Here is a 16,803-nt window from a genome sequence, read left to right on the forward strand (position 1 = left end):
TAATGTTCTGGTTAAAAGAACAACATCCACAGTTCCCAGTACTTAAAACTACAATAACCCAATCAGTGTTTTTCTCTTAGGCTAAGTGATGAAACGCGGATGTCAAAATGATGTAGTCTGCTGCTGAAGGATGATGTTTATATGAACACCTCTCTGTGCTTATTAAACATCCCAGAACAGAGTTGACCCAGATCCATTCAGAGAAAGAGTGCAAGAACAACAGATACAGAGTCAGGAAGGAGCAAGGGAGAGAAAGGATGTGACAGTTTTCTTGAAAGGTAGGTAAGGAAAGAGCAAAGTTGCAAAGAAAACTGAGAAGGGAAAAGTATTGCCGTAAAGTATTGGTCCTCATACTTGTGGCCTGCTGCAGAGGATTCAGTCAGGTGCCCTGCAGAGAGTGGGCTGTTCCCACTGTTATCCCCACAGACTAAGCAACAGGGCCCCTTAATAAGAGCTGCTGAGCAGGAGGGAAGAGAAACCCGGCACCAAAGACTGCCTGAGGAAAACTTAAAATTATATCAGTTAGGTAATATTCTTCTCATTGCCACAAATTAAATAAATCTTGGTCATGAATTAAACAGTTAATTTTAATTTACATTTGAATGTATTGCTCATTAGAAAACACGGCTGATAACGTCACAAGACATAGAGCAGACAGAAACCAAAGACAATAGCTAAAAGGATGTTTGTGGATCCCAAAATGATGTGGTTGAAGTCGCATATAAACAAGCCAAACATCCTCCAGCAGTATGTGGTTTATGAAGTAAGGTGTAATATCCCTTTGCTGTCATTTCAACTGAAGATAATACTTAACAGGCCCTTCTCCCGCAGAGATGGGATTTAAGCAATGCCCTGTGAAAAGGGCAGTGTACAACAAAATCATTACAGATGCATATTTTTATTATAAAGAATATACTGTCAAACTCCAGTCCACCATATCATGTCTGGTCTATTCTACATGTATTATTGTGTCAGGAGTAAAGCTGCCTGGAGAAAAGGCCTTATGTAAACCTCTGGTCAAGGCTCTACAGTTATGATGTGATGGTGGTGTCCAGCACAGAAATCTTGATCTAGTAACCAAACCATGCAAACAACAGCATTTACACTTAAGGATATCCTACTGGACACACACACACACACTCACACACAAAGAGTTTGTCAATGCTTCATGTACAATAAAGCCTAAAATTATGTTTAAGATGTTATAGCAGTGTTGCCGTAGATGAAAGCCGTATATTTTCTGAGAAGAAAACAATCTAGCATTTCCCATTTTAATCATAACATGTTTCAACATAAAGAACAGTGCATCTGTAAATATGTAAATATGTAAATCCTATGCTTCAGTGACATTTCACCACAAAAAACCTGATCTTCTACTCAAGTTTAATTCAGCCATCTGCAGTAATCTTACTATAATGGCTACTAACAAAGACGTTGTTGAAAAGCCTCACCTTGTGCTCTGACAATTCAGATCAACGCAAAATAATGTTGGATCAGACGTTAATCCTTATTACTGTAATACTCTGGTACTCCCTGAAGCTATAACATAAAAGTATTAATCATAATATTCTGTATTTTCATTAACTGCCAATGTTTTTTAAAAACCTTTTTAGAATATTTAATGAAGTCTAGCTGTATCAACATAAAACTACCAATTGAGTAAACCTGCAGTGCTCCAGTGACTCCAGAGAAAACAAAGAATTGCACAAACCACAGCTTCCCATGCATGCTTCATGTACGGTTGAAAACTTTGATAGTCTGAGTGCAGGATGCTGAGACATGCAGGGGACTGGAAATGTGACCTCATGTTAGTCCAAACAACAACAGTTTTTTTCTCAAGCCCCCCCCCCCCCCCATACTTTACTGTCACCATGAAAATATTTCTTTGCTTTTGTACTCACAGTGGAGCAATGCTCATACTGTTGATGAATCATCTCCCCTTTAAGCTGTGCAAGTGATTTTGAAGTATAAGATGGTGCCTGTTTGAACTGTAAGAGTATTTACTCAGATCCACCCACTGAGTAACACTGACTGATCTGCATAGTATTTGACTGGGTGGAGGACACAGCAGACTCCCCTGGAGACTATTATAGGCCAATGAAGCAATTTGGCCTGCAGCAAATGGTAAATAGTGGGAGAAATGACAGAGGCAAAGAAGAACAAAATTATAAGAAAGAACAGAAAGTGTAGCTAAGTTAAATGTAGGAAAACGTGGGTAAAAAAGTAAATCAACAGAGTGCATACAATATCAGTCAGTGGGGGGGTGAGGTAGTGAGGGGCTGAGGGAGAGACTGGATGGAATGCTGACAGGAGGAGGGGAGGGAGGAAAATTTCTGTTCTCAGCAAAACACAGAGCCAGAGAAGTTTAGAATATGACAAACTAAACAAATAAGTAATTAAATCACTGCCAAGGACCAGTGAGAGAAAACAGCCCTCTGTGTGCTGAGGCAGATGGAAAAGAGCGGGGGATGGACAAAGAGAGACCAAGAGTATGCTGCTGTATAGTAGATGTCAATTCAAAATGACGTCAAGCAACAACAAACTTGCAACAAACAGAGAAAAAATACATCATTAGCACTGAACACTATGTGGTCAGGTGATGAACTATGAGGCAGTGCGTGGAGCTGTGGGTTGCATGGGCAGCAGTTGAGTTAATACACTGATATCATTAGCTAGTCATTGGGTAAATAAAGCTGCACACATACTAATTACTTAGCCATCAGTTTATGGTTGTATGTGTGTGTGTGTGTGTGTGTGTGTGTGTGTCTGTTTCAGCATATTTTGTTTCAAGGCATAATGTGATAGCAATATTTTTAACAGTACCATGACATGCTACTCTATTTTTAAACCTTGGATAGGCTGATGCATGGAGCAGCACAGTCTTACTGGTTTTAAAGAGGTTCACAGAAACGGTATCCTCCTTTTTCAAAGCTATATATCAATTGAGCAAGAGAAAACCATCTAGACATCCCCGGTTGTGTGTTACATATGTACAGATAACAAAGACGATACAGGTCTCTTTACACTCAAAGGTGCAATTCAGCACTAATTCAACTCAGCACTAAATGCACATGTATAATAGTACTAGTTCATATACTTTTAAAATGTATATGGTAAATGGACTGTACAGTAAATTTCTAGCTATATTTATATTTATATGTTTATGTTAATGTGTACTGTTAACCAAGGCAATTTTTTTGTATGTGAAAATGTACCTGGCAATAAACTTCATTCTGATTCTGATCCATTCACCTCCAAGCCACAGCAGGCCCGCCATATCCATGTACACTTTCTTTGAGACTGATAGGTAGCAGTTGTATTATATTATATTACTTTATAGTAAAAGTTGTTCCCCTTTGAATAGAGACTATGAAGAACTGATATTATCTTCAGTGTGAAGGTACTCCATGTGTACATGCTGCGCAGTGAAAGACTATTTTTTACTCAAACACGCAGCCGAAGTATTCTCAGTCCTGTCCAATTTTCATACTTATTAAGGGTTAGTGTTAACAGTGGTGAAATATTAGTATAGTATTTAGGGTTTCATAGAAGATGGGAACATGAAGATCAGTGTCATGTAGCTTAAAGGCCCATTTATACTCCTGCATAGGGTCTGCATGCGTACCTATGCCGTAGGCTACGCACGTAGCCATGCATTTATACTTGTGCGTAGGTCTGTCCGTCATTCTGCAATTACACCCCCAAACACTAGTCGGCAGTAGCGCTACAGCGTCCACTGTGTTGACTTTTGCCGGCTGAGCAGGCTAACTTCCGGTTTAGCACTCCGCTAACGTAAATGGGGGTAAAATTGTATACGTGCGACTGGTGTAGCCTTTTCAAATGTTACCGACCGAATGGATCACATTCTGATAGTGAAACGAGTCATTTCGCTCGGGTTGCGACGGTCAAATTGATTCACTGTGTTACAGCCGCCATTTTGGCCGCTAGTAAAAGCACGGGGTACGTCCGGTCGGCTCGGAGGTATTGCGAGGCTTCCCAGCCGACCAATCACAGAGCTTACGGTCCGCGCCGACTCAACGTGTAGTTTTTTTTTGAGGAGGTGCACGTCAGGCGACGGCGTAGCTTCTGCGTACCCGCTGCGTAGTCCCGTAGCCTACGCCGTCACCTAAGCCGTCAATTTGACGCAGAAGTATAAATTGCACTTAAGAGTGATGGAGCACATGGAGAGGGTGTACTAAAGGGAGGGACGCATTCAGGTTGCAGAAAAGTCACTCAAAGATTGGGTTCACACTGAGGAAAACGATGAAAAGCACCAGGAGAAGTAGATAGGTTTGAATGGGTAGGCTGAGATGGCCACATTTAACAATGGCACACAAGGTGAAACAGCCAGCGTGTATAGGAGGTTTTCATTGTGGTAGAAGAGTATGCGGTTATTGGGGGCAAGTGTCCTGATGGAAGTATTACAGGGAATTGTCGTGGGTCTCTATGGGGTAAATTGTTATGACTCTTAGAGGGAGGTACACAGTTTGTTTAGAGAGCTACAGGGGAGTGGATGGGAACATAATTTATTTTCTAACACCTGACATGGGAGGAGAGGAAAGGAGAGGAGAGGAAAGATGATAAACTCTCTAAAATCGTGGTCCACTGGGATCACTCTGGCATTTCCTGTGCATGCTGTCTCACACTGCTACACACACACACACGTCACAGTTATGGGACCATTAAAAACATGATGGCATCTCATCTCAGCCATTTCCTTCATTTAAACAATGCCAACTCTCAAGTGTCACATTTCCACTTAGACCCCGTTTGGACTGTCTACCCTGATGCCTCTCTAAGTGCTTTGATCTTTCCCTCATTCCTCTTCACACCTCCACCTGTCTTCTCACATTCCCCTTTTCGTAGCTCTGTCACTACCTGAACTTCAATCATTTACTGATTCTGCTTTTCAACAACCTCTTGTCAAGACCACCCTGCTGAACACATCTGCGCTCACTGCAGTTCTTTCATTTTCCTCTCTCGTGTTGTCCTTTCTCAACTTGTTATTCTTCTATATTTCTTACCTAGTGTCCTTGCCCATTCATTTCCACCCACTTCCCAGCTTCCTCAGTCCCTCCCCACTCATCTCCCCCACTTCATTCAGTCTCTCTCAACAAACAACCAAGCTTTCCCACCAGGGTCGTCAGGACAACGGAGCCGACTCTCCTCACCCACTCACAACCCAATCCCACCACCAGCAAGTGAACAAACAGGACAGGAAAAAGGAAAGTGGAGTTCCCAGTAAAGGGCTTGCATCCATGTGATTTTGCTGCAAAGTGCTCATAGTTAACCCCCAGACTATCACGATTGTGACCATGGTGATTCTTGGAAACTATGGTAAAGAGGGAGCAATTGCTTAAGTAACTCAGCAAACCCAGGCGATGATACATTTTTACCTCATAGTGTCAAGACAGCTATGGGAATAACAGAGGGGTGTGTCCTTATTGAATTGTCTCAGTGTCTGTCTGTGTGTATATGTCAATGCACACTTGTATAAAATATGTATGAAAGTGTCAGTGCGTGTGTCTGATGATCTCATAACTGTGTAATTAAGAGCAAAATAACAATAAATATGTTATTGTCTGTCAAAGGATTTAATGGCTGTCTAACACTGCTGATGTTGTGCTTGGCAGGCTCACAAAAAGACGAGCCACAGCAACACAGAACATGACGAGACGTTTCAGCATGCACTTGGTTCCTTCCTTTTACCACATTCAACATTTAGTTAGCTAACAATGCCCAAAAGAAAAGAGACAGACTTTTGAAGACACCCTAACTTTTCTTTCTAGATTCACATAATTGGTTGATTTCTGGCATTAGGCAAAGCAACGCACCTCCTATCTCTCCAACAAGGACCTTTAAGACCTTTAATCTTTCGTAAATTAATGAGGTAATATTTTTTTACACAGCTGTGTGGGAGCCACTCTGGAGTTGTGTAAGCAGCACAAGAGAACATTGTGCCTCACTATCAACTGCTTCAACACTTTGCAATCCAAGCATGGCAACAACAGTAAGATAGGTAGCTGTCATACAACAATATGAGTCCCAGTGTGGTGAGTGCCAAAGGCTTGGTGTCACAGATCATATCTTTGGCAAACTCTGCAGCTCACATGAAAACATCAGCAGAAGAATATATTTCTACGATATCATATTGTTACTCAGACATCCATTAAAAGTGCCTCAGCTGGGTTTAGGAAACACACACCATGCACGACATTCATCCTCTAGCCAATGTTTGAAGAAACGATGACATAAAGATGTTTTTAGACTATCTGACACACCCTTGGAAATCCCACTTTGTCTGTTGCACTCAAGGCCCATTAGTTAGATTAAACAAACAATTCACCTCAATCCAGCTTCTACTTTTCATAGTATTTGCAAGAAAAATCCATCTGGTTTCAGAAAGACACAGCCAATGTTTTCCAGCAGTGTCTCAGCCTTGATCGTGAACTGCAAAGGGAAACAATAAGATATTTGTTGTGTTCACTGCTGTAGGCAAAAAAAGGACAGATTTCCAGTGGAAACAATGTGCAGAGGGCATCTAGATTAAGGTCAGCTGGTCTGAGGCACTTGAACAAACAAAAGGAGGATTTGATAGAAAGGTCGCGCGTGAGGACATTATTGTTCATGACAATCTTTATACAAAACCTATACTATAATAAAAACAGAGATGCCACACACCGGCCGGATACAATGCCTTTTTCAAGGTAGCACCTCTTTTGTGTTAATACTCTTTATGCTATTTTGTTCCCAATAGAAAATTGACACCGTGAAGAATAACAGCACTGCAGTGACACCGAGTCATGAAACATTAATCACCAACCTTTTGCATCTTATATGGGGCAATTACGAGTCACACTTCAACACGGTGTCAATTTGTGGTCTTGCACCTAACAGTTTGCATGCTAAGGAACCCAAGCATACGGAGACACACACAACACACACATACAGTATAACCTTCTGTAGTCACGTCTCATCATGCCCGAGACCTACTATTACCCTGCAGCTTCATCTTAGACCCCAGTTAAATCTAAACAACGTTTAAGGGTGTAGTAAGCAGTTGTTTAGTGATTACTGTTAGAATCATTCTCTAAGTTCATCCAAACAGAGATACATATAACAGCCATTACAGCCATCATTGTCATCATCTTCCAACTTGCCACCCACCGACATGCTCACACAAGCAGCTAGGTGAGCTGAGGGCACCCTTTTGTAGAATTTGCGAAACATGTCAGGTGCAAACCTTCTGTCTTTGGGAATTATGTTGGTTGTGTGCAATAGCTTTTAAAATCCTTTATTTAACCAGGATATGCCTGCGCCCTAATGTCACACCAGACACACTTCAATGTCCCAAGTACTGCTCCGTTCAGCCCAAGTTAGTGCTCAAGTGCCCCAGTCCTCCGATCAGGCCAAGTTCCTGTCTTGCTACCTCTTGCAGCTATGATGTGACCTTAATGTAAAATTACTCCTAATTCTGAATCTTTTGTCATTTTCACTGTTGCCCCTTACAGAGTGTGTGCACACCATGTTATGGAAGGCATTCATGATATTTGATTTTAGGGATTATGCAATATTTCAGTAAACATCTTATATACACATACATCTTATATTGTAAGTTTTTCACTACAACAACAGTGTGATGAGTGATATGATGCTCGCTTCCTTGGAAACCGGTGGAGATCTATCTTACACAGATAGCTGCAAAGTAATATACAAGAAGCAGAGAGAAAGAGAAAGACAGGGAAAGAGAGAAAGAGAGAGAGAGAGACAGAGAAAGTGTGGACTGGGCATTGGTTCAGTGTAACTGCCCGTTGACTTTCCATTTACATATACTGCTATTTATATCAAGGATAGATCAAACGTGTCCTGTTATCATTCAGCCTGATGACAACACTGTGTGCTACCTTTGAATCCGTACCCTGACCAGCCAGAGGAAACCAACCAGACTGCTTGTTTTCCTTCTGTGGGATTCCACAGTCAGGTAATGGATTGTGAAGGATTTGTTTTAACGTTAAAAGCTGGACAATAGTTCATGTGATGACCGCTAGCATTAATATGCCATTTAGTCTCTTTTTGACAGTTGGGTCTTTGAAGATAATTAAGGAACTGAACAAAAAGCAGAACCTGTGCAAGGAAGTTCAGGCAGTGAGTAATTTCTTGATAACAGTGTGATGATAATGGTTGTTCATCCTTTCAAACAAGAAAGCACCTAAACACATGCAGAAGCACTTAAGCATGTGCATCCACACACAATGGCAGCCTTGCGTTTCACCATCCCCCCTCCCATCCTCTCCCCACACCCATAGGTGTATTCCATGTAGCACGTAACTTTAGAGGAACTTTTCAGGTCTTGGTTAATCATGCATGAGCCTGTGGAAATTTTGGCAAGTAGCAGCAACACAAACACTGCGGGCCTATGCTGAAATAAAGGATCCCCCATTTATCATCAACAGGACAGTCCCTTCACAAGAGATCAGAGGCCTGCTGAGGAGAGGATAGTGTGTTGCTTCTTAAATGAAAATGGGTTAGCTCAGTGACTTATGTTTCCCACCGACTGTCAGCCATTTATACAGTGTTACTGAAATATGTGTTGAAAAAGGTGAATTTCTATTTCAAACAATGCTAAAATGAAAACTTAATATAAGTAATTCCATGACAACTACCATTTGGTAACAGATCACTTTGCAGCTACTGTTCTGCCAAAAGAAGGTCACGAGTGAAGCCTTTATAGCATTTAACAATAGTTCCTCTTAATTCTTACATGTTCAAATTTATCTGGTGAAGTTAAATCTGGGCCAGTAAGAAAAAAACACCCCAAAACAGGATTCATGAATTTTGTCTCTTTCAGCAATCTAGTAACAATTATATTACAATATAAACCACCTAAAAAATTCTTTAACTTCACTTTCTAAGCAGCTTCCTTTCTTTCTGGAAACATGGCTACAGCATGTTTCATTCATGTATAATAGAACCAGACTTTCAAACCAAAATGAATGAAGACCAGACTGATTGGTTTCTGAATACTCTGTCTGAACTCAATCACTTTGTTACTACAATGAAATCAGATATTTACTTTATGCGTCACTGCCTATTGACTGTAATAGCCCCTGCAAGAGAACATAGTGAAACACATAACACATTCTCAAAGTGTGGACAAGAAAGAAGCCTATTTAGAAGGTGTGTTCAAAGTCACCAGGGCCCACAGATGTCTGGATACAGCCCACACCCAAGTCTGATGAAGAGAGGTCAAACTGCTCCACAGCTCAATAAGAATTCCCATCTGATATGCTTTGCAAGGCTGAAACAATGCTGTAAACATTTTTCTAAACTGATTTCTACCCCTCTTTTACATGCTTGGCTAAGCTGGTGCTGCACTAGCTGGTGCTGCTAGTTGGCAGTAAGGCACCTCTGGTAATTCATGCTGCTTTGGAAAATTGCTCTTATTTACAGGGTTGCATTGGCTTGGAGTTGAAAATGTGTAAAATGTGCTGAGCGAATCACTGACTGGGGTATTTTATTGAAATGTACTCATCCTTTCATATAAAATGAAAAGCAAGGGCTTACATGAAAGATGTCAGCATAATTGCTTACAAACATTTCTTTTTGTGTGTGACCTTACCTAAAGTGCATATTTGAATAGTTTAGTTTGGTGAAAACTGGACATAAATCACAATTTCAAGAATTAGACAGTGTCCTTCGGAACACACATTTTCACTGCTTCTCTTTCTCTCTGCCTCTCAGAGCACACACAAACACAAAACACATGCAGACTGTGCAGGATTCCAGCCTACGAGTGAGACACTTTGTAATCCTCAGCGGTCTGGGAGAGCAAAGAGAGACCTCCAAGGCTGTATGTTGAGCAGGGACGTCTGAATGAAGGATGCATTGAAATTGCTCCTCTTTTTTTCAGTCTCACCCACAAAGGATCTGTTTCCCATTCAGGACACAAGGTCATTAGATAATACACACACAGACCTCAAGGCCACACAGTAAGGGCAGGGTCGTTCAACAAAACAAGCCCCCTACCCCTCTCCATGCAATCTTCACAACACCCCAGACTCACTTTAATAGTCTCTGCGGGATGCATAATGCACACCCAGAAACAAATTTATTCACATGCAAACTCATAAAATCCCTTCAACACACACACAGACACATGCGAGGTGGGTATCTGTTTCCGTGAGAATCATGACATCATCCTGTCCGCTTCCCACCTCTCTATTTAGTCACAGTAGAGTTATTTAGCTTTCTAAGTGGGCTCAATGAATGTGGGGAGATTTCTCTCTTTCTTTTTGTTTTTATTACCTTGCACAAGTGTGTGTGTGTGTGTGTGTGTGTGTGTGTGTGTGTGTGTGTGTTCATTGTTTGACAGCCGGTGGGCTGGCAAACCTTTAGAGATTTTCCAAATGTAAGAAAGAATGGAAAGTGAGCATGTTCTGCCTGGATGGGGAACTTCTTTCCACCCCATTCATGAAGATGTCAGATTTCAGTTTTTCAAGGTTAACTCATAGTCTTCTGAGTTTTGCCAAGTTTTCATGGCATCATGAAAAGCCAGGAGGAAGGTAGGACGATAGTGGGCTGGGTAAGATGTGGCAGAGAGAGATGTGAAGCAGAGGAAGATGAAACAGAGGTGGACAGACTCTGTCCTCTACTTCTGAGCACTTGTGTGGGCTTGGGCCTTGACCTGCTTTGCTAAACTATAACTTCATCAAAGTGAGTGGATACATGGAAAGAGTGGGGTCATAGTATATCTTATTCTCCCTGAGTTTAGCAAGCGACAGCATGGCTGTGGCTGGAGATGACAATACCACACACGCAGTATAAGCGAAAAAGAATATGGAGAGAGAGGATGAGACAGACGGGCCAAGTTAGAGATTGGTATTGTTTGGAAAAGCTGGGTGGGTCACCGTAGTTACAGACCTGCCAAACTCTGTGACAAAAGGACAGAAAGAGCAAAGTGTCAGGTGGTCAGGTTATGGCATGATATGGTCTCATACATGCCAGAGCAGAGTAAATGAAACAAATGTGTTATTCCAAGAGTCAAATAAAGTGAGCTTGTTCTTTTGGTATTTGCTTATACTGGAATTGGTCAACTGGTCTAAATACTGGCTCTGTATATGTTTCAAGGTCACTCTGCAGGTTGGTCTTTAAAATTCTGTTCCTAAATAACCTTTATTTATTGTACTCATGGTTGTTATTGCTCAACATTTAAATTAGTATTATTGGTTAGTAATGTGGATGGTACTCATGCGTGCTGTCGGTCAAATTAAAGCCTGCCTGAAAACCAACCCCTCTCAGAGATCAGCACAACGGCAGAAACATGATCCTCAGCAAAAAGAATGAAGCCTTACAGCTCCTGGGGGAGAATAGCAAAGTCATGGAGCGCAAGGCCCGGGTGAGGGCAGCGGGCTGCCGGCCAGGTGCTGCCCTTTGAGCCACAGCAGCCGCCTGACGTGCGTCCCGGACGGCAATCCACACCTCGCATCAGCTCTCCAAGGGGAGGGAGAGTCAATACATCCCTTTGTAACTAAAATACCCTGCATGCATTTCTCTTCGCTTGACTTGTAAATAAATATAGATAAGGTTGCGTGCTGTCCCCGTGCTGGCCACCTCCGTATCCCTTACCGGATTAATTAAAATCCAGACTTTGCTTATGCAACAGGCAACCTGGCTATGCGCAAACGGCTCGACTCGTTCAGTGAAACAAGATGGAGAACATGAAACTTTCATGAAAGTTACTGATTCTACTTTTCTTCGTTATTTTCGAATTATAAAGAAGCTAGATCATAAAGTTGACATTTACTCGTTTATGTTCTGATGCAGACAAAAATTAGTCAGTTATGGCAGGCAAATGCAAAATTGTTCAAGAGCACTATGTTACCAGTTGGTGGAAGAACGGGGGTTGAGGATGTCCTCTTTGGCCGTGAGCAGTGACAGGCTGTAGGTATCAAGGTTGACCGTGCTCATGATGGCAAAAGTTTCAGACTACTCCCGCTGCTTCTCTCTTCACTGGTCCCGACGGTTTTCGGGATTGGCGTATCTGCTGAAAAACAGCCACAGCGGGAACACTGAGGGTCGTTGACGGCCGTGAAAACAGCAGTAAAGGTATGCAGGTTCATGCAAAATGGGCTTAAGTTCCAAATTCAAGAGGTCTGTGCTGGCGCTGCGCACTCACAGCGTGGAGGAGACTGCGACTGCACACTGGTCTTTGTGCAGCGGGGTAGAATAAGTTTTCACTAAAAAGCCCCACCTCCTGTTGAGAGAGTGGAAACCATAATGACTTCACTAGCTGGGTCACTTGGAAGAAACGCAACCACGCTTCACGTATAGATCATAATTATCTCATACACTCCCCTTATCCTGATATTTACTATATCCTAGTATAGGAAGGCAACTTACTTGCCCTTCAACTGCCTTACACTGTGACTAACATGCACTTTGCTGTGTTAAAGCAAAACAGAACACTGGAGTTATTGCACCACCTCACCACTATTTACACAATGTTACTAGCAAATGAATGATAGCAGAGGGTCAACAGCATGCGACAATCCAATAAAATGATTTATTTTGTGAATTATTGTAAGTTAACAGGATTTGTTGATGTGGTTCAGAGGGGGCTAGTGGGGAAGTGCGGCAGCTTTGGATCTGTCAGTCTCTCTTTGTCTCTTTTTGTTTTTGAATCGGCCCCCACTGGCCCTTGGCAAACTCCAAAGAAGCCATTTACAGTGCAAGCAATCTCTGGACAAGCCAAAGAAGGGCTAATTTCATGGGAACTGAGTCTAAAGCAGGCAGCACATAAAAAAAGAGCAGGGGAGGCTGTTTCAGTGTTTAAGAACGGTCTGTTCAATGGTTGCGCAACACTTACATACACACAAACTGACCAAACGCTCATGCATGTACACACACAAACACTGCCATGCATTGATGCTCAAGCTCACACACATCTACATACACACATAGGCCTGCACATTCACTGGTATTTGACTGTGGGTCAGTGGCATGGGGGTTTAAGATCTTGGATTATGGGAATGTTCCTGAGCTCTGTAATTTATTTAGCAGCCATTTTTAGATAATCCAGGACAGATGTAGAGGATAAAATTCACAGGTTTTTATTTTCTGATGTGGCAGGCTCAGGCTGGATTTGACTTCATGAAATCTGATTTTAGGTCACTTTTCCTAACAGTTAATACTGCTAAGATTTGACCTGTTAACACACCACAGTAGCTAATGAGTAATCCTCTGGTGAATATGGGATTGACACAGTCACCCAATGCAATCACTCATGAAAGTAACCACTTCCTTTTGAGGCAAAAGGTTTCCATTTCCATCATTGTATTGCTCTTCCTTGAGTTGCATTTTTCACTGTCAGGGCTGCAGCTGGTTTTCAATAATGCCAGAGCCAGGGAAACAGTTAATTGGTCTACACTGTAAATACAATGCAAATTTTTAATAATTCAACACCTTTAGTATTTAGATTAGAGGAGAAAGAGCCACTGTGAAAGAAAGGATATCAAGGAGTAAAAATAATGACAACAAATCTGGCGTGATGCTTTGTAAACTGTTAAGCCTCACTGAATCCATTTGTGTTTCTCCCCAAAAAGCCCACATCTGGTAAACCCTTACTGTAAGTTGTGTGAAAAATGTTGCAGTAGTTGTATAATCAAGCATGCAGCATACATAGACTCTGCTATTTTGGCCAAAGCTTGCATGCCAAAAGGACAGGGGGCATGACATCCCTATGCCGCTATTATTCTTACAACTTCCTGCTATTAGAGGCTCTCCTGCCCTTCCAGCCTCTCAGTGCTTCTCCGTGGATGTGATCTGCAGTGCTGTTATGCTCCACTTCAGAGGACTTTGGCATTTCCTTTGCTGGGGTGCGGTGGCAGCTGTTGTTGGAGATGGGGTCTAAATGTGGGAATGATTGTATGTCCAGTGGGGATTTGGATATGTGTGTGTGTGGTGGGGGGGGTACAAATGGGGATTTTCTCCTCATTTACTTTCTTACTCTTTCTCTAATTCACATGCTTTTTGTCCAGCTTCCTGCCTTACTGACATAGTCTAAACTAACAGTGTGTGGGTGACGGAGTGTTGAGGGGTCCTGTCACATGCAACATCCTCCTTAGAGCACTCTTAAATTCTAAATCCATTCATGAACAAGTCTGTTCCAAGTCTGTTGACAAAATGTACTTCTGCTACCAAACAAACCACTACCATGTAGGCATGGATTTGTTCAAATCCTGTTTTCCTGGGGAGTATCAAGGCTTGTGTGGCAGGTTTATGTGTTCCCAGACCTGATGGGTGGTGTTAAAAGGTCAGATATGCGGCATATGTGGTATATCAGGGGTCACAGCTTGAGCCTTGTCCTCCTGTTGTCCAACACATATTACACCAATAATATGTTTTTCCATTTCCCCTCTCTGCATGCTTTGAGAGGCCAATACCTACGTAACTCTTTATGTGTGAGCAGCATGTGCTATCATATTTGCGAGCGTATGAACAGTTGCAATGGTTGTAATCTTCTGTTCAAGATGTCATAAATATAGCCTTTTCTATGACATTATCCCATTGCCTTGTGAATCTATTGAATTTTTCTTCAGTGCATGTTGTGCCATTTGTGCCAGCTGCATTTCAAACAAGTCAGATCTGGCTGTACATGGTATAATTTTTTCATCCCATGGAAATCATCAAGTACTGTAGCTCATGTCATGATTATTAGTGAGTTATAGCAGATCAAATTATAGAATTTAACCAAAAGTCAGTACATTTTACATTTTTATGTTACTTCTTTCAATAAGAGAATGCACATGTTTTTTTTTTTACTTCAGCAGACTAAAGACACTTTGGCATAATTGTCTCTCCTCCTCCTGTAATGGTAATGCTGATCTCAGCGGAGGAGTTGTGTTATTGCTTTCCTGGAGGTAGATAACGAGGTGGATGAAGGAGAGGCTCACTAATGGTGATGATACAACTGATTGGAAGTTAGTCACAAATGGTGTGCCAGTATCATAGACAGCTGAACCAGCAGCTGATCTTTCATGATTTAGCCTTAAAAGACATTTGAGGTCAATGTGGGTGTCAGACAGGTGTGAGAAGAGAATGAAACATCAGATATATGTTGCAATGATGGAAACAAAAGGCACTGAGAGAAAAAGAGAAACCTCGCCCTGAATGACACAGAGATCAAAGGTCTGCTGTATGCAGATGACTTAGTGTTGCTTTCACCTACTAAAGAAGGTTTGCAGCAGCAACTTAATCTCCTGCAGAGATTCTGTCAGACCTTGGCACTGACTGTAAAGTAAGACTAAGATAATGATCAATCCACTTAGCTTGGCCTCAACATTACATACACAGGAAACCACAACATAGCCATGAAAGATCTGAGGGACAAAGCAAGGAGAGCTTTCTATGCAAAAAAAAAGGAAACATTAAAATCTATATTCCAACTGAAATCTGGTTAAAGATTTTCCAATTTGTACTAGAACCAATTATTCTATATCACAGTGATATTTGGGGACCAAAACAATCATAGAATCTTTGCACAGCAAGTTCTGTAAGAGCATCCTGCAGGTGCAGAGAAGAACACCAAATAATCTGTGCATGGCAGAGCTCAGCCAATACCCCCTCCTTAATACAAAAAAGATCAATAAAATTTAACGATCACTTATATTCAGTTAACCCCCAGACATACCATCACAAAGCCCTAACATGCCAAATCTGAAACCAGAGAAGAGTCCCCTGAGCCAGCTGGTCATGAGGCTCTTTGGTTCCTCATGCCACGAACTGAGGACAACCAGTGGAAACTCAGACTAGACTGATAAATAAAATTTATTTATTTATGTTATTTATATTTATGTTATATATTTCATGGGTTTATTTGTTTTGGGGTTTTTTTACATTTCACATTTTTCTTTTCTTTGATACTGATTTTTTTAATAATATATTGTTGAGTCTTTATTGATCCTAAACATAAATTTACTTCTGTATACTACTGACCTACTGTATGACACACACACATACACACACACACACTCATTTATTTTTTTAATTTTATTTATTTGATTAACTGTATTGAATTCACAGCACATTCATACACATACACACGCTTATTTTATTGATTTTATTTACTGTATGAATTGAATAGTTCTATTTTATTATCCTTGTAGCTTTGGCAATATTGTTCTTTCATGCCAGTAAAGAAAATTGAAATTGAGAGAGAGAGAGAGAGAGAGATACTTTTATTTTACAATTGTTTGGCTATATAAATGTCTGTTTCCCATACCAATAAAGCTACAATGAATTCGAATTTGAGAGAGAAAGAGAGGTCTACACATTCTCTCTGAATCCATGTGTCTTCTGATCAGGCCTCCAGGTGAGGTCACTGCTCAGCTATGCGCCTTCACAACAACCCTGAGATATCTTTCCCTTGAGCCTGAGTGTGTACATGACTGTGTGTGTGTGTCTGTGTGTGTGTGTGTGTGTGTGTGTACGCATGCGTGTGTGTGTGTGAGTCTATGTGAAATATGACAAGCATAAACAAATATCATGGTTATGTGGAAATAAAAAGAGACCAAAGTTCGCTGTTAAAAAGAAGGAGCTCCACGTCTGCTTTGCCCTTAAATTAGACCACGGTGTCAGGATGACAAAGTATTCATAAACTTTACTTTGAGAGGCCCTGATTTAGAGGTGCATGCATGTGTGCGTGTTGGGGGGGTAGACAGTTTTGTTTATGGAGCAGACCTAGGGGAGGTCTGGACCAACAACATGTAGATGAGACACACTTGGAGGAAGGTGCAATATACAGAG

The 16,803-nt window shown here is 41.4% G+C and overlaps 1 protein-coding gene across 1 annotated transcript in view; it reads right to left on the reverse strand.

Annotated features, from left to right (window-relative positions):
• The window catches only part of si:dkey-40c11.2 (drebrin-like protein A), a 30,997-nt gene extending 18,594 nt beyond the window's left edge, over positions 1–12,403 (reverse strand). Inside the window, exon 1 of the mRNA XM_038703190.1 lies at positions 11,882–12,403. Coding sequence (XP_038559118.1) covers positions 11,882–11,967 — 86 coding nt within the window. The 5' untranslated portion in view covers positions 11,968–12,403. The remainder of the gene's footprint in view (positions 1–11,881) is intronic.
• Positions 12,404–16,803: the final 4,400 nt, after the last annotated feature.

Source organism: Micropterus salmoides, unplaced genomic scaffold (assembly GCF_014851395.1).
Source record: "Micropterus salmoides isolate LMB-PRFRI ecotype aquatic unplaced genomic scaffold, ASM1485139v1 Ms_hic_scaffold_7, whole genome shotgun sequence".
NCBI lineage: Eukaryota > Metazoa > Chordata > Actinopteri > Centrarchiformes > Centrarchidae > Micropterus > Micropterus salmoides.